General features: G+C 38.7%; 1 protein-coding gene across 4 annotated transcripts in view; it reads left to right on the top strand.

Annotated features, from left to right (window-relative positions):
- Positions 1 to 18,628, top strand: part of slc26a4 (solute carrier family 26 member 4) — a 55,238-nt gene extending 36,610 nt beyond the window's left edge. For all 4 annotated transcript variants that reach the window (XM_078419826.1, XM_078419825.1, XM_078419824.1 and 1 more), the window contains 10 exons: positions 459 to 554; positions 1,481 to 1,587; positions 1,687 to 1,756; positions 1,846 to 1,938; positions 2,030 to 2,125; positions 6,541 to 6,771; positions 8,717 to 8,771; positions 9,930 to 10,075; positions 11,697 to 11,774; positions 16,067 to 18,628. In XM_078419826.1, coding sequence (XP_078275952.1) covers positions 459 to 554; positions 1,481 to 1,587; positions 1,687 to 1,756; positions 1,846 to 1,938; positions 2,030 to 2,125; positions 6,541 to 6,771; positions 8,717 to 8,771; positions 9,930 to 10,075; positions 11,697 to 11,774; positions 16,067 to 16,090 — 996 coding nt within the window. In that variant the 3' untranslated portion in view covers positions 16,091 to 18,628. The remainder of the gene's footprint in view (positions 1 to 458; positions 555 to 1,480; positions 1,588 to 1,686; positions 1,757 to 1,845; positions 1,939 to 2,029; positions 2,126 to 6,540; positions 6,772 to 8,716; positions 8,772 to 9,929; positions 10,076 to 11,696; positions 11,775 to 16,066) is intronic.
- Positions 18,629 to 19,345: the final 717 nt, after the last annotated feature.

Below are 19,345 nucleotides of genomic sequence, written 5' to 3'. Positions count from 1 at the left end.
GGTCCTGCAAATTCATCCCAGCATCCATTTTGTCAGAATACTGAAAGCACAGTCAACAAGCATATATAAATATCAATTGGGATGCTAAAAATTTATGTTGCATGATGAATTGTATTTTTACATTGATAATGCTTTCTATCAATTTGATACAAAGCTTCATTTACAACTCAAATATCAGAACTCTGCAAAAACGGTGGGTTAAATAGTATCTGCTGAGGCAACAGGTTCAAGTTGACGTTTTTGGATCATGACCCTGCACAGATGCTGCTTGATTTGCTGAGTTTTAGTCTTTTCCGTTCTGGTTTCCAGCATCTGTAGTCTCCTTTGTCTTTATTTACACCCCTCTATCTCCATTTTACAAACTGGAAGATTATTTTTACGGATATAACAAAACCATTAACTGGGTTTTGAATTGTACAAACATCGTAACTTTAATCTATTCTTAATTTTTTTTTCAGGCTGTGCTGGCAGCAATTGTCATTGCCAATTTGAAGGGAATGTTCTGGCAATTCTTTGATGTTCCAGTGTTGTGGAGACAAAACAGAGTTGATTGTGTGAGTATTTTAAAAAGAATGCAGTTCTTGTACAAACAGCATAGAGTCATAGAAGTGTGGAAATAGGCCATTTGGCCAACTTGCCCACAGCTACACTAGTCCCACCTGCCAGCATTTGGTCCCTATCCCCTCCAAACCTGTCCTATCCATGTACCTGGCTAACTGTTTCTTAAATGTTGGGATGGTCCCTGCCTCAACTACCTCCTCTGGCAGCTGGTTCCATACATCCACCAGCCTTGGTGTGGAAAAAGTTACCCCTCAGATTTCAATTAAATCTTTTCCCTTCACCTTAAACCTATGTCCTCTGGTCCTCGATTCACCTACTCTGAGCAAGAGACTCTGTGCATCTATCCAATCTATTCTTCTCATGATCTTATACACCTCTATGAGATGACCCCTCATCCTCCTGCACTCCAAGGAATAGAGTCCCAGCCTACTCAACCTCTGCCTTTTGCTCAGACCCTCTAGTCCTGGCAACATCCTTGTAAACACTTTAAGAATTGGGCATGAAGGTTTTGCTAATTGTATGTGTAGGACATATTTTACAAAGTTTCTCTTGTTGTGATATCAATTTGAATGCACCCATGCATCGGTCATGGTAATGGAGACAAAAGATATGACATGAAAGACAATTTCTCACCGAAGCAACATCCATCAACAAAAAGCATCCAAGTAAAACCAATCTTGTTAAACTTTTGCCAATACTATATAATACTATTTTAAAAACAGAACAAGAAGAAATATGACACCGTAAATGTACTGGAAGGTGAAATGGGAATGGTATATTTTTGTTAATTTATATTGTGCATATGTAGTTACTGTGATAATAGATTTATAACTCAATCATGCAAGTTTTTTTGTTTTAAAAAAGCGTGCCGTGCTTCAAAGGATTGTGCTCTGACTAACATTGTCTTGTTTTTCTGTAGCTGATATGGGTTGTGACCTGGATTGCATCCATCCTTCTGGGATTAGATCTGGGGCTTTTAGCTGGTGTGTGCTTTGAACTTCTTACTGTTGTCCTTAGAACCCAGTTGTAAGTATTTGATTAGACCTTTTTGGAATGGCATACAAATTATATTTATCACATACTGAATGGAATCTTCATCTATTAAATTCAATGTTCATCTTTTAGCCCAGTTTCCACTGCTCTAGGTAATGTACCAAACACCGACATCTACAAGAACATGAAGAGATACAAAAATGTAAGTTTATTTAAATTTGTATAAATCTTGTTTTCCAAAATAATATTCAAAATTTCAATGTTTTAATGGAGAATCTTTTCCCCTGGCAGCTTATTGAACCAAATGGCGTGAAGATCTTCAGATTTTCTTCTCCTTTATTTTTTGGAAGTGTTGATTATTTTAAAGAGAGACTTAATAGCGTTGTGAGTATAAGCTTTAGATACGTAATATGAATCTCTTTAAATATTTATTTTTATTTCTGTTACTTACATTTCTATAATGGAATTGTTTCAGGTTGGATTTAATCCAGTTCGAGTGTTTAATAAGCGAACAAAAGCATTGAAGAAGATTCAATCACTTATAAAGAAGGGCCAATTAAGAGCAACAAAGGTGAAGTTACTTTTAAGTTGCTTTCTTTATACAATGATAAATTCTGGCCTTTTCTGAAAAATGAGGGGAAAATGTATTATAGCCTTTTTATCTTACTCCATTCTCTTCAATATTGTTGGCACACAATCGGCTGCCTCTCAACAAAGTTATTCCATGGATCTAATTTTATCTGTTTCATCTTGTACTTGTCACAATACAATCACTATCTTTCTTCCAATAGCTTTATCTCGGCCTTAACCATTCCTTGTTTATAATGCACATGCATGATACCTCGCAATGACTTTTGTTAAATCCCCCCTTTCGTTGAATCACAATGTCAATAGACAAAAGGTGCAGGATTAGGCCATTCAGCCCTTCGAGCCAGCACCGCCATTCAATGCGATCATGGCTGATCACTCTCAATCAGTACCCCGTTCCTGCCTTCTCCCCATACCCCCTCACTCCGCTATCCTTAAGAGCTCTATCCAGCTCCCTCTTGAAAGCATCCAACGAACTGGCCTCCACACCTTCACCACTCTCTGACTGAAAAAGTTCTTCCTCATCTCCGTTCTAAATGGCCTACCCCTTCTTAAACTGTGGCCCCTTGTTCTGGACTCACCCAACATTGGGAACATGTTTCCTGCCTCTAATGTGTCCAATCCCCTAATTATCTTATATGTTTCACTAAGATCCCCCCTCATCCTTCTAAATTCCAGTGTATACAAGCCTAATTGCTCCAGCCTTTCAACATACGGCAGTCCCGCCATTCCGGGAATTAACCTAGTGAACCTACGCTGCACGCCCTCAATAGCAAGAATATCCTTCCTCAAATTTGGAGACCAAAACTGCACACAGTACTCCAGGTGCGGTCTCACCAGGGCCCGGTACAACTGTAGAAGGACCTCTTTGCTCCTATACTCAACTCCTCTTGTTATGAAGGCCAACATTCCATTGGCTTTCTTCACTGCCTGCTGTACCTGCATGCTTCCTTTCAGTGACTGATGCACTAGGACACCCAGATCTCGTTGAACATCCCCTCTTCCTAACTTGACACCATTCAGATAATAATCTGCCTTTCTATTCTTACTTCCAAAGTGAATAACCTCACACTTATCTACATTAAACTGCATCTGCCATGTATCCGCCCACTCACACAACCTGTCCAAGTCACCCTGCAGCCTTATTGCATCTTCCTCACAATTCACACTACCCCCCAGCTTAGTATCATCTGCAAATTTGCTAATGGTACTTTTAATCCCTTCATCTAAGTCATTAATGTATATCGTAAATAGCTGGGGTCCCAGCACCGAACCTTGCGGTACCCCACTGGTCACTGCCTGCTATTCCGAAAGGGACCCATTTATCCCCACTCTTTGCTTTCCGTCTGTCAACCAATTTTCTATCCATGTCAGTACCCTACCCCCAATACCATGTGCTCTAATTTTGCCCACTAATCTCCTATGTGACCTTGTCGAAGGCTTTCTGAAAGTCGAGGTACACCACATCCACTGACTCTCCCCTGTCAATTTTCCTAGTTACATCCTCAAAAAATTCCAGTAGATTTGTGAATCACAATGTCCTCTCATTCAACTTTATAGTCTGGCTCTGCTGCCTGAAATCATACCTATAAATTCCAGATGTGGTGGGCCTACCTTACTGGCCTGAATCATCCTGGATTCCACCAGTGATGAGATCCCCATTAGTGCACAGAAGAACTCCTACCCGTAAAACATAACATCTGGCAAAGCCTTACTCTCATATTTACCGACTGTAAAAGCTGAGTGTCAATTAATAGTGTTTAAGCGACTAACATTTCGACTGTTAATATTTAAGTTCTATTGAATATGAATTTAATAATAAAAAGAACTAATTAACTAAAATACTGATGTGATTATCGTTAAAAAATGTAAGTAAATTGAAATAAGAAATAGAATAACTTGCTTCCCAGTGCTTTATATCTGCATCCATTGGAGTAAGACATTCAATGTTAGGGATTGATCCTTAGTTAGTCTAATTTAGGAACTGGATTTTTATTTGATACACCCCAGTCCTTCCATGCACACCAGGGGGAACCATATCAAGACCGATCCCTGATAATGAAGGAACAAACTTATGGATTCAGAAGTATGGAACTTAACATTCAATTCTACTGTACGGAAGTTCCAATACTTTATCTTGCGATCCAATAATATATGAACAAATATTAGATTGGCCTTCACTAGTACGTAAATATGGTCTTGATTTCATCAACATCTGGAAATATTGCCCTAATACTGCTAAATCACCAATATGTCTGAACAACTTGGAATACAAAACCTGTTGATCTCTGACAAATATACTCGAACATCGATCATCCACAGCCCTCTGAGCTAGAGAAGTCCAGCATAAAGGGATTTCTCCTCATCTCCGTCCCCTAATGGTAAGACTCTGCTCTGAAGATCTAAACCCTCCACCATGAGAATGTACCCTCTCTATAATATTTCTGCCAAGCCCACTAAATTTTCTAAATTGCGGTGAGTACAAACCAATCTCGCATTATATCTGTTTATTGAGCAACCGTCATATTTGGAGAATGTGTCCTTCATTGATTCAAAGTCAATATGTACCCTGCAGCAAGAGCTTAAAACCATACACATTACTCCAAATATGGTTACATTAATACCATACACAACAGTTCCCAGCTGTTATCGGGCAACTGAACCATCCTATCCCAACTAGAGAGTGGTCCCGACCTACCATCTACCTCATTGGAGACCTTTCGACTATATTTATTCAGACTTTATTGGACATTATCTTGCATTAAACATTATTTCCTTTATCCTGTATCTTTACAATGTGGACAGCTCGATCGTAGTCATGTATTGCCTTTCTGCTGACTGGATAGGACAAAACAAAAAAGCTTTCCGCTGTACCTCAGTACACATGACAATAAAATAAATTAAAATTTGCAAGACTTTGACTTTTGTACTCTATTTATCTTGGAACAAAGACCAACAGACCATTTGCTTTCCTAATAGCTTGCTCCACATGCATGTTTACTTTCTATGCCTCATGAACCAGAACACCCAGATCTCCCTGAAAAACATGTACTACTTTCTCACCACGACACATATAAATCACCATTTATTTTAGAACATAGAATATAGAACAGTGCAACACAAGAACTGGCCCTTTGGTCTACTATTTCTGTACATTTCCTTTCAATTTTACCCCTCTCATGCTTAAAACTATGCCTTCTAGTCTTTGATATTTCTACCCTGGGAAGAGAGTTCTGATTGTCTCTCCTATTTTTGTTTCTCCTAAATTTTGTATAATTCTTTCCGGTCTCTGCTCAACTTCCAACATTCCAGAGAAAACAGTCCATATTTGTCCATCCTCTTTAATATAGCTAATACTTTATAATCCAGACAGCATTCTGGTAAATCTCTTCTGTGCCCTCGCCAAAGCCTCCACGTTCTTCCTGTAAGGGGGTGACCAGAACTGCACATAATACTCAACATGTGCCTAATTATAGTCCTATAGAGCTGCAACATGACATCCTGGCTCTTACACTGAGTGAACTGACCAATGAAGTGAAGCATATCATACACCCTCTTTACCACTAACTACTTGTGTGGCCACTTTTAGGGAGATCTGGACTTGGATCACAAGGTCTCTCTGTACATCAATGCTATTAAGGGTCTTGCCATTAACTGTCAACTTTGCCCTTGCACTTGACCTCCCAAAGTGTGAAAACTCGCACTTGCTAGGATTAAACTCCACCTGCCATTTCTCTGCCCATTTCCGTAGTGGATCGATATCCTTTGACAACCTTCCTTGCTGTCTGAAACTCCACCAATTTTGGTGATGTCTGCAAACTTACAAACCAACCCATCTACATTTACAACCAAATCATTTATATATATTTCAAGCAGATCGTTGCAAAACTCTGCTGGTCACAGACCTCCAGCCAAAATAACAACTTCCACCACAACTCTCTGCCTTTCATGAATAAGCCAGTTTTGAACCCACGCGACCAAGTCATCATGGATCCCTTGCATCTTGACCTTCTGGATCAACCTACCATGGAGGATTTGCCTTACTAAAATCTATGCAGACAACGTCCACTGCCCTGCCCTCATTGATTACCTCTTCAAAAAAATCTCAATCAAGTTGATAGGACATGCCCTGTCTCAGACAAAGCCATGCTGTCTGTCCCTCATGAGGCTCTGTCTATTCTTTCTGTTCATTCTATCGAAGTGCACAACTTCACATTTTTCCACAAATGTACATCTTCCAATCTGGCTGCTGTAACCCCAGCTTTTCCTGTCTATGTTCTTTCGCAGATAGTTTAAAAATTAATTTCCCCATGTTTTTCTTTGCGAGATAAATTTCACGGTGATCTAAATTATTAATTGTCAAGCAGTCCTGTTCAGAAATTGTGTTCCTATTTCTAGGAGGGGATTGTAACTGATGGAAGTGTTGCCAATGAGGGCTTTGAGGATGATGAGGACGCTGAAGAAGAACAAGAATCAGATATCCCAACAAAGGAAGTGGAAATCCAAGTTGACTGGAATTCTGAACTCCCGATCAAAGTTTTGGTCCCTAAAGTTACCATTCACAGCCTTATTTTTGATTTTGGTGCGGTGTCATTTATTGACATTGTAGGAGTCCGGATTTTAAAAATGGTAAGTAAACATTTGGTGTAACTAGTATCAGTGTGAAAGTTTTGTTTAAAAAAAAAAAAAAAAATCAAAAATATGTAACTTTTCGGTCAGCATTTAAAAGGGGAAAGTGCTTAGGCTCGCATGCATTAACTCATGAAAAGTAAATCACAAAATATTTTCAATATAGATTGTATTTCCAATTATAATAAGTTATAATTCAGATGCATAGCATTTGCTTTTAAAAAATTTCCACTGAGATTGTGTAGACATGATACATTATTAGTGTTTTCAGATTAAAATGAGTAAGAACGTATGAACTCCTTCCCTTAAAAAGGAGCGTCTAATGAAAAGTGTTAAATTCATTTTTTGTGCACAACAGGTGCTCATACTTCTACTACGTATGCTGCCAGCAAGTGAGGCTCAATACTGAAATTGAGAAGTTTTGTTCAAAAATTATTCAGTAACGCAGTATTTATATTGAACCACTCTGTACTGTTTATGGGTCCGAGTTGGAGCAACCCTGCAAAATCTTCATGTCTCTGGCTTGCACCCCTTTGAGTTCTCTTGATGCTTAACTAGCTGAGGAAAGAACTTGCTCCTTCTCTGCCATTTCACTGTTTACATAAGTCCACCAAATTCCACTCTCCCAGCTTTTCTTCTGCATGTATTATAAATGGGACTTAACCAGTATCTCGGATGAGTTCAACCCTTGGCAGAAATGCAGAAAAATGGATTACTGTTAATTCTGAAATCTGAGTATTTTCCTGAGTATTGCGTGCAGTTCTGGTTGCCCCATTACAGAAAGGATGTGGAGACTTTGGAAAGCATGCAAAGGAGGTTTACCAGAATGCTTCCTGGATTAGGGGTATCGGCTACAGCGAGAGGTTGGATAGACTTGGATTGTTTTTGCTGGAAGATGTGGTGAGACCTAATAGAAATAAATAAAATTATGAGAGGCACAGATAGAATAGACAGTCAGAACCTTTTTCCCCAAGATCGAAAAGTCAAATACTAGAGGGCATAGCTTTAAGGTGAGAGGTCCAAAGTTTAAAGGAGATGTATGAGGCACCTATTTTTACACAGATATCACGTGCCTGGAATGCGTTGTTGTGGGTGTTTTTTTTAAGAGATACAGCACAGAAACAGGCCCTTTGGCCCACTGAGTCTGCACCGACCATGAATCCCTGCATATTAACACTTCCCTCCATACACTTGAGACAATTTTACATTTAAAGCCAATTAACCTACAAACCTGTACGTCTTTGGAATGTGGGAGGAAACCGAAGATCTCGGAGAAAACCCACGCAGGTCACGGGGAGAATGTACAAACTCCATACAGACAGTACCCATGGTCAGGATCGAACCCGGGTCTCTGGCGCTGTAAGGCAGTAGCTCTACCACTGCGCCACCGTGCTGTCCTATGGTGATTGGGGCAGATACGATAGTGCCATTTAAGAGACTTTGGGACAAGCATCTGGATATCTAGGGAATGGAGAGATATGAGCTGTATGTAATTGAATTTCCTTTATATTCTGTAACTGGTGATGAAGCACAGCACCTCTTTAATCCTTCTCATTAACTTTCAGACCCTGTAGTTCCCCACTTGGGCTATGTTCCCATTTTCCACTCTTCATTCACTTTTCACTTTTCTTTTATTTCCCAAAAAGTGCCAATCTGTGTGAGAGAATTATTATTTCAGATCGATGACCTTTCACCACTCGAGTATGTCTTACATTTTCTGCTTTATTTCCATCTACAAATGAAGATTTTTTTCCTTTAGGTTTATTCTGATGGAAACTCCCTAAATGACTCCCGGCTGGGGAAAATGACTAAATGAGTCTAAATGGCTCCCGGCGGGGGAAACTCCCCGGAGTCTAAATGACTCCCGACCATATTCAATATTATAATATTGAATATGGTGTTTAAAGAAGGCCCCTGCTAACATGAACATTATTATTTATTACAGGTGGTCAAGCAATTTAGTCGAATAGGCGTTGATGTTTATGTGGCAGCATATGAAGGTAATTGAATTGTGAATAATGACTAATCTTTTGTAAATGAGTAAAAATGCACAAGCAAAATATAGCCAATTTTTTTTCCCTCTGTTTTGCCAACTGTTCCATAGAGAACTATCAGTATTTGCATAAATGCCTGCGAGTTGTGGACTCTAGCACATCTATTTCTGAGCATGGAGTTTTGTACTTTGCTGACAAATCCTTGCTTGTGAAATATGTTAGTGCACTCTGCTACTGGGCTCCCTGTGGAACTGTGTAACTCTGGAGTGCAGCAATAGATGCATAAATCTGGCATCTGTGAACCCATTCATTTGAACAGAGACAGGTATGTAGGTTAATTGGCTGGGTAAATGTAAAAATTGTCCCTAGTGGGTGTAGGATAGTGTTAATGTACGGGGATCACTGGGCGGCACGGACTTGGTGGGCCGAAAAAGGCCTGTTTCCGGCTGTATATATATGATATGATATGATAATATATTGCTACATTGGGGAAAGATGAGGTCTTTTCAAAATCTTTGACATAAAAATCACCTAAATTGTCTTGATATTATTTTGTAATTTTCTTTATTTCCTGTAGATTTTGAATGCTTCTGAAACTGCTTGCGTGCTAGAACATTTAAAAATTATCATACTTAGTGATGATTTTAGTATCATTCACTTGAAATGTACATGTTGTCAGGCTGCCCACTGTCATCAGCAGTTTATAGCAATCGCAATTATATAGATTTGCTTAATGGACTGGACTACCAATTATACCCAACACAGTGCTCCACACCAGTGATCAATGGTAATTAATTGCAATCCTCATGAATCAAGCAACCCTCCCAGGCAATAATGTCACTGATCTGCAGGTTGTCTCTGAGGATTCAATATTAATTAGATGACTTGGAAAAAGTCCATTTTGGTTCAAGGATTTTTTCCTTAATTTGTACAGAAAAGATATTACCATTTAAATTTTTCTCTATTACCATACTTAGTAATAAAAGCTCTGATCTATTTTGGCTGAAATCACAGGGTATAATTTTTGGAGGTATCACAAAAAGCTGGAGTAACTCAGCGGTTCAGGCAGCATCTCAGAAGGAATGGGTGACGTTTCGGGTCGAGACCCTTCTTCAGACAATTTTTAATCATTTAGAAATTCCTTTCAATCTTTTAAAATTCCAGATCACGTTGTGAAGAAATTGGAGAAATGTGGCTTTTTTGATGAAACTGTGAAAAAGGACATGTTTTACCTCACCGTTCACGATGCTGTTGTTCACATACACACTCGGGCTGTGTACAAAGATATACAAGATCCCATATTTGAGAAGGTGAGTGACAATTCTAGTTCCAATTGGTGGGATTTTGTTTTTTTCAGAAACAAAACTCGTATTAGACGCAGAGTAAATGTGGTGGTTCACACCTTACAGATCCATACCATTTTCCTCTGCCTCTTGTGCAGTCAATTCCATCTATTCCCCGCTCACAGGAAAGGATGTGATAATTCCTTTTCGAGTTCTCTGGTAATGGATTGAGCTGATGTTTAGGGAGGCAGGAATGGAGAGTTAGACTTGCAGGGGGGACAAAAGAGTGTATTGGGATGGAATTGTAGGGTTACTTTTTGTCATCCCTTTACATTGTGTACTTTGGAATAACGTTTACAAAATATAGAGGCAGGGATGCATTACGTGAAGGAAAAGACAAAAATACTGCATTAGTATGTAATTGGTTGGGACGATGTCCCTGATATATCATTCGAATTTTTATAAATGTAATAAATCAGAAGCATCTGGAGAAGAAGGGAAAACTGAAGAAAGCAAAGTTCCTGTGTGTAACACAGTTTAATATGCAGTAGATCAAATTCTCGGGTGAAAATACAAAAGTGCACAATGGAACCACCAGTGTGCATGTGAGGAAACACAGTAATGTTGTCTTGGGACCCAGTATGATTCAGAATTCATTAATTGGAATGCATTATGCAGTCATCAGAATCTTTCTCAACACGTGGAGAGTTCTTGTGTTGTTTGAAGTAATTTATAAGAGCTTGTTAACATCACTGAGCTATTTTTCTAATGGTTTTCAAATTCTGTTGTCATAAACGTTTGGGATTCACCAAGTTATCAAAACTATGGCCAGAAACATGGTGATGAAGTAGGCAGAGGGTCAACTCAGTGTTATTACACGCATTGTTACTTTCTAGAATGAGCATTATATTGCTGCTTACAAGAAAATATATTGATGTTATATTGATTTTTTGTTGGGGAAAACAAATAGCTAAATACACTTAGAAATTGTGTGTCAGATGTAATAGAAGATTTTGTTAGATGATAAGATTTACTGCCCTTCAGCTTTGACTAGGCCGCATTTTGGAGTATTGTGTGCAGTTCTGGCCGCCCCGATACAGGAAGGAAGTGGGGGCATTGAAAAGGGTGCAGAGGAGATTTACCAGAATGATGCTTGGGTTGGGAGATATTAGCTATGGGGTGAGGTTGGGCAGACTTGGCTTGTTTTCTCTGGAATGCTGGATGTTGTGGGGAGACCTGGCAGAGGTATATAAAATAAGAGGCATGGATAGGGTAGACAGAACCTTTTTCCCAGAATAGAAATATCTAATACTAAAAGCATAGTTTTAAGATGAGATAGGCAAAGTTGCAAGATGTGCAGGGCACTTTTTTTTTTACACAAAGGGCGGCGAATGCCTTGAATGCGTTGCAGTGGGTAGTAGTGGTAGCAGATACGATAGTGGCATTTAAGAGACTTTTGGATAGACACATGGAAATGCAGGGAATGGAAGAATATGGATTATGTGTAGACAGATAATTGGTCTTAGCATAATGTCCAGCACAGACATTGTGGGCTGAAGGGCCTCTACCTGTGCTGTACTGTTCTATGTTTATTTCTGTTTAATTATTATACATCTAAACTTTACTAATTTACTATTTTCCCAAATAGATATCGCTCATGCAGGAATTAAAAGAACCTCTGGAGGACATGGAGGATGATGTGGAGGAACTGGAAGATCAGAATCAGGTAAATGCCTAGCTTAAGAAATATTTTTCTTGTAATAGCATATTTTAAGGCTTCCTCAGTTTGAACTCATTTCCTTGGGACATGATTCTCCCTTTGATGTTTGGAGTGGTCATTGTTATCCTTGGCATCGAGATCGATGACACAGCAGTTTACAGAAAAACACAAAAGTAGTCTGTTGCTTGGTACAGCCTTGGAGGTATCATGTAGCACAATTGACATGCTGGAAACAATTTTGCAATATATGGCAGGTGTAATCAGTCTGTGCACTATGAGCTGAACTTGCTTCAATGTGCTATTTATTGAACAGTGGCTGTGCTTGTCTTTGAATGTGCCACAATATCAGATGTCAGGGTTAAATTTAAATTTTAACTAGTCAGAATTTGGTTGCTTTACCAATACTGGCACGAGCTGAGGTGTTTTCATGTCACTGAGATCAATTACAACTTTTAAGACTGAGATCAATAGGTTAGGGTGTTGAGATGTGGAGTGACCACTGTACAGTGAGTTACAGCATGGATCAGTCTATGTCCAGTTCTATCTGCATTGCAGTGTTTCTTGAAATCAAAGCTAATATCTTTTTCCGTCTGTTGACCTTTAGAAGTTGATTTCCAAATCATATTTTTCTAAATCATATTTTTCTAAAGTTCAAAAAATGGAAAAAGATATCGGCAACTGGATGCTAAGCAGTTGGCCCAGCCAGCAGTGAAGGCAGTGGCCAGATAGTTCAGCATCCAATCTTTAACATCTTTGACGTTCCTATTTGTGTGGAAATCTGAGATGAGCTGCAGCAAGCTTCATTGTGTTTCACAGGAACCCAATATTATAATGGACAAGTTTTACAATGCAGCTGGCCAGGCTGAGATTGGCCACTCCTGAGTGGTGCAATCTCTTTATCACCTGGATGACATAGTTGAGCCTCCTTAATTATCAGTTCATTTTCCAGGAAATTGACTCCTACGTTGCCAATTGTAACATCAATTCCCTCAAATTGGTGTTTTTCCTTTATTTGCATACTCACCAAAAATCATCTAGTCATCTAGAGGAAGTACATCTTATTATTCTTCTTCTTGCGATTGAGGCAGCAGAAATTATGTAGCCAGTTCAATCTGCTGTTGTCGAGGGCCATGAGGTCTACCCCTCCACCAGGGGGACGGAAGACAGTGCAGTCGAAAATGCATTGTTTGCTGGTCTGCTCCATACACGCAGGCTGCTGATGAATGCAACCCCCAACGATGCATGTTGGCATTGAACTGGCTGACCCCTGTGCGGAGCCAGTTCAGGGCGACCCACTCTTTGCGGGGCATGTCCAAGCCGGGTGGGGCTGTGGTGTTCGGTGCGGCAGTGAATTGAGGAGGTCGCGATGTCTGTTCCCAGCTGGTTCTCCATGCTCCTAGTATGTTGAAACTGGAGCCACAGAGGGTCACTGCCTGACGGGAGAAAGGGCGACGAGATGACAGGCGTTGAGGTCTCAGTTGCTGTGAATCCTGGGCGAGGTGGTGCAAAGGATGTTTGGCGTCCGATGGGGCCTTGCACATCAGCCTATGAGTGAAGAACTCTCTGCGAAGCTTGGCGGGTGCGATACCTGCGAGCACCGGCAGGAGATACGTCGGAGTAGGGTGTAGGCAGCCGGTGATGATCCACATGGTGTCATTGAGGGTGGCGTCTAGCTTGCTAGTATGAGCGCTGTGGCACCATGCTGGGGCAACGTACTCAGCGGCACTGTACACAAGTGCATGAGCACTGGTACAAGTACATCTATTAGATATGAAACATTCTAGCCATTCAGAAGTCCCTCAGCAGCTCAGTTTGTAAAGATCACTATGAAAATCCTTACTCCCTCAAATGCCCAAATGCGATTCCTACTCTAATTGAGTTGGTGTTGGTTAAGTTAGTAGACCAAGTACCCAGGTTAGGAAGAGGGAAATCATCCAAGATTCTTGCTCACTATTGTTGTGATTTCAGTATGTGCTTGGATAGAATGTGATGACTGGTCATAGCAGCAGAATTAGGCCATTTGGCCCATTGAATCTACTCCACCATTCAATCATGACTGATCTATCTTTCCCTCCCAACCCCATTTTCCTGCCTTCACCTTAAACCTTTGACACATTATTAATCAAGAACCTGTCAATCTTCACTTTAAAAATACACAATGACATGGCCTCCACAGCCGTCTTTGGCAATGATTTCCACTGACCTTCTGGCTCAAGAAATTCCTGCTCATCTCCTTTCTAAAGTTACATCCTTTTATTCTGAGGCTGTGCCCTCTGATCGCAAAAATATCCTCGCCACATCCACTCTATCCGGGCTTTTCATTATTCTGTAAGTTTCAATGAGATCCGCCACCGTCCTTCTACAATACAACAAGTGCAGGTCCAGAGCTGTCAAACATTCACCATATGTGAACCCGATCATCCCCGGGATCATTCTCATAAACTTCCTTTGGGCCCTCTCCAATGATAGCACATCCGTGCTCAGATATGGGGCCCAAAACTGCTGACAATACTCCAAATGCCTCAACATTACAAATCCAAGTAAACGACATCCACTGACTCTCCCTTGTCTATCCTCCTTTTTACATCCACAAAGAATTCCAACAGATTTGTCAGGCAAGATCTCCCTTTCACAAAACTATGCTGACTTTGGCCTATTTCCAGCTACTCGAAAACCTCATCCTTAATAATGGACTCCACAATCTTACCAACCACTGAAGTCAAGCTAACCTATAATTTCCTTGTTTTTTAACTTGCTCCCTACCTGAACAGTGGAGTAACAATTGCAATTTTCCAGTCCTCTGGGACTATCCCGGAATCTAGTGATTCTTGAAAGATCACTACTAATGCCTCCACAATATCTACAGCTACCGCTTTCAGAACCCTGAGGTGTAGTTCATCTGGTCCAGGTGACTTTCCGCCTTCAGACCTTTCAGCTACCCAAGCACCTTCTTCTCTAGAATTTCTGGCACATTGCTGGTGTTTTCTGTTATGAAGACTGATGCAAAAAAACATTCAATTCATCTGCCATTTCTTTATTCCCCATCACTACTTCTCCAGCATGATTTTCTAGCCCTCTAATGTCCACTCTTGCTGCTCTTTCACTCTTTATACATCTGAAGAAACGTTGTAGTTGCCTTATGTTGATTTTAAAAGCTTCCCAATCCTTTAGCTTTCTACTAGTCTTTGCAATATATACCTATTCCTTTAGTTTTATGCTGTCTTTGACTTCCTTTGTCAGCCACATCCATCACAATGTCCCCTTAGAATCTATCTTCCTCTTAGGGATGAAAAGATCCTGCCTCTTAATTACTCCCAGAAGCTCTTGCTATTGCTGCTCCACTGGCATTCCTGTTCGGGTCCCTTTCCAATCAACTTTAGCCAGCTCCTCGTCAGGCCTCTGAAGTTGCCTTTAGTCAACAGTAATTCCGATGCATCCGATTTCAACTTATTTCTCTTGAGCTGCAGTTTGAATTTTATCATATTATGGTCACTACCTCCTAGGGGTTCCTTTACCTTAAGTTTTCTAATTGCATTATGCATTACACAACGCCAAATCCAAAATGATCTTTTCCCCAGTAGGCTTGACCACAAGCTGCTCTAAGAAGCCATCTCTTAAGCATTCTACAAATTTCTTCTCTTGGAATCCAGTACCAACCAGATTTTCCCAATCGACCTGAACAATGAAATCTTCCAGGACCACCGTAACATTGGCTTTCTTACATGCCGATTGTATCTCCTGCTGTAATTTGACCCTGCAACCTGGATGTTGATGGGAGGCCAGTATATAACTTCCATCAGAGTATGTTTACCCTTGCAGTTTCTTAACTCTACCCACAAGAATTCTGCATCTTCTGACTTTATGTCATTCCTTGCTAAGGTTTGGATTTCATTACTTATTAGCAGAGCCATCACACCCCCTTCTGTAACCGAGTTCCTGTTTTTGGGTCAATGATCATTCATGCTGCCTTTTATTTTTTGCCCAACTTGCACAAAATTCTAAATGTTCATATATCCCTTGTGTAACTTTGACTTGAAATCACTTGAACAGCCACGGTATCTGTAAATAACTTGATCAAAAACGCAATTGGTTACATGTGAACTCCCAACTAGCCACAGGTGTCCAGTAGCCACTTTACTGGATTAGATTGTACAACCAGTCTACCTTAAGCCATTGTTGTTGTTCTGAATGATCCATTTCTTCAGATTTTAAAAGTTTGTCATTTCTAGTTATTGCAGTTCCAATTATTGCTATGGAATAAAATTTGTTCATGCTTTATTTCAAATCTTTTTTCATAGGGCCACGTTGGATTCAGCTATTAAAGTGCATTGATCCAGACAACCTTGAACACAGAATTCCTAAGGCACTGTTACCTTAGTTTTCACCAAGCTGTTATGAATTACAGGTTCACTGGTGTTTTCCACACCATGTAGGTGTTTTTGCTGTTTATGTAGATAGACAATGAATGATCTTTGATATAAATCAAAAACAATTCTCAATCTATTTTTGTATGTTTAAAATATGTATAGAAATCCTACCTTGTAATTGCTGCAAAGTTGTCTATGGGTTGTTTTGGTTTAGGGATTGATTATTTCATTGTTTTATGGTACATAGGGCACTATTTTATTCTACTACTAAGGACATGATTTCATTCATGAATTGGAGCAGTGCTGCTGCATACTTAATGGTCATGGCTTGCACACCATTTTGATCTGAAACACAGACTGTTCACATGTTGCTGGTGTCCAGTTTGCATTGTTCATTTCATGTCTACAATAGGTTGAAAATATTGCCGAAATAACTTTAGTGGCAGTGAAAGTACATATAATCAACCATATCTCACTGGGATCAGAATTGTTATGCATCAAAAACTTGGTTAACTCTTGTGTCATTTTACTTTATAAACAGGATAAGTATATGACTTTTAAAAATCCAAGAGAATTCCAAAAACAATTGTTTTCTCCAAAGGAAATTGATTGGGTTGTTTACACCTAATTACATTTTCTATTACGCATTTATTCAAAATTCAATATAACATAATTAAGGCATGATTATATTCTCTGAACATTGCACAATAGAGGAAAAAATGTGGAATTGTCAAATTTTTATTCTGAATTATTTTGTTATTTCTAAAAATTAATGTAATTCTCCCATTATTGATCCAACTTAGTCACACTGCAGAAAAACAAGAAAATATTTTTTAATTTGGGATTTTGCTTTGGTCAAATCCATAGGTAATATCTTTTGTGGATGAATGTGAATCGTTTTCTTAGGGAGCTATTTGAGAGGAACCTCATTATATTTTGTTTTAAATTTTAGCCGTGTCATAGAATAACATATCCCAAATATTCAAGATCTAGCATACCATCTATCCAACTAATACTTCCTTTCATTGGCGATATAGAAAAAAATTAAGAGGGTTTATCATTTGAACTGAGGGGCATCAGGATGAAAATGAGGAAGAATGCAGATAACCATGCTGTGATTGTTAATTTGAAAGATACATTTAAAAAACCCGAATTCAACAACAAACTAGGAAGTGTTTTCAGTTGCACAGCCTAAAGGACACATTGCTTAAATTTCAGTAAGAGTGGTTGGTGTTCAATTTGTACTATCAAATTAATCTCATATGTTGTAGAAAGAATAATACATTTGCTATGTCACCATGCATAGATTATTTCTTGGAGGATTTGTGGATCATTTACGTTTTAAGATTGACTTTGTATTCCAATTTTTAATCATTCCATTGGAGGTATTAGAGTATTATTCCATCAGGAATGTCCTCATTGTTGAGTGGCTCAATGGAAAATCTAAGTCAAATGGTCTTGGCAGCTAAAATCATTTTTTTTTTCTCTTTTGAGCTCAGAGTTTGAGAATATGGTTGCTGTAACTTTACTACTCTGTAACTGGTAGGGAGAAAAACTCATTCAGCAACACGTTTGATTGATTTTAATTTCTGTTATAAGCTTAAAGTGTATGCCCAAATAACCTTAGAATATTAATGGACATGGAGGTGTTTTTGATTTGGGATAGAAAATTCATATTTTACTTTTTCAAGCAAATTAAATACAATTAAATTAGATTTTTTTTTCTAATTTCAACATTATGTGAAGTGGATATCTTCAAGAGTTATTATCTTATCATTTAAAATCCAGCTTATCTTTCATCAAATGTACTGTTTCAGCATAAAATCAAATGTCAAATTATTATTTTCATGTTTGGTAGAGTATGTGAGTGATATTGTCAAGAAATGAGTAATGTGAGTTAATGAATGGTTAATGCATTCATTTTGCCTGTCCACTGTATTCATGGATGCACAAATCTATTTAAAATCAATCGGATAACACCTGGATAACCAAGACATTGGATATGTCTAATATATTTTCTGCATAGATGGGCTCTTATAAAAGCTTTAAAAAGCCTGACACTGTACTGTTCACTGTTTTGAAAACGTTCATGATTTTTAGTTGTGCAAATTGGAGACTGGTCACTACTGGATATTTGTACCTAGAAAAGTCCAGTAGATAAAATATTTTGATTACAAATTTCAATTACTATAATAATTGCAATGGTAGTCTTTGTAAAATAATATGCATTTTATATTAAGTTGTTATAAAATATTAGTCACTCAATTTTATTGTAAATATGGAATTAAGTAATAAAGAATGGCATAATTTGAATTCTGTGCTGAAATTGAATTATCAGATATGGAATGAAGAGAATAGACAAAATCAATTGGATATGATCCTTCCATGAATTTTGTTTGGTGTAATACTTTGGAGACAATGGACTCGACACAAAAATTGCATATTAAAATTGTTGAATGTTTGATACAAGTAAACATTAGTTTGTGTTTTTAATAAATGGTATGAATGGGACATCTCTTGTATTCAATAAATAGATTTTTGAGGTTGTCTTAAGCTAGATGTCTGAGCTATTTGCTTATGGAGTCCTATACTGGCCATGAAATACTCCTTATACTCCATCCTTCCTGACCATGAAATACTCTGTCAAACTAAACCCAATTTCACTTAAGTGCTACCAATATTTCTGTACACTAGGTTCATTTATAATTATAAGCACAAAATGACTGGGTTTCGCTGTTGAATGCTTAGTCATTTTGGTTAATAAACTGCATTTTGTACCAACAACATATTTACAGGATCGAGTTAGATCTGTGTAATAAAAATACCAGTTAAGGAAAGACTGAGGTCAGATGTCATCTATGTCACCACAGAAATAGACCATAGCCACTTTATCAGCCTGTTCTTGCAGGCTTTTATGGGACATTATGTCTCTCTGCATGTTTCCTTATCCGATTCTTGCAACCCTCAATTCTTTCCTCACTTCTATAATTAAACTTTGCCCATAATTCTTGGCATACTGATTGTTTCATCTGCTCCATTTGTTTGTAACTCTGAGTTTCAAAAAAAAATAATTGTAAATTGTCCCATTAACTTACTAATGATTGATGGCTTTCTGCTTGTCTCCACAAATATAAATCCTCTGACTATCAAAACCTCTCATTTTAAAGACCATGTGTCAACTTTTTCAAGACACAAGCTGGCCACTTAGCT

This window comes from Rhinoraja longicauda, chromosome 23 (genome assembly GCF_053455715.1).
Source record: "Rhinoraja longicauda isolate Sanriku21f chromosome 23, sRhiLon1.1, whole genome shotgun sequence".
In the NCBI taxonomy this organism is placed as follows: domain Eukaryota; kingdom Metazoa; phylum Chordata; class Chondrichthyes; order Rajiformes; family Arhynchobatidae; genus Rhinoraja; species Rhinoraja longicauda.
The sequence above is the reverse complement of the archived record's forward strand: the minus strand, read 5'-3'. Positions and strand labels throughout refer to the sequence as shown.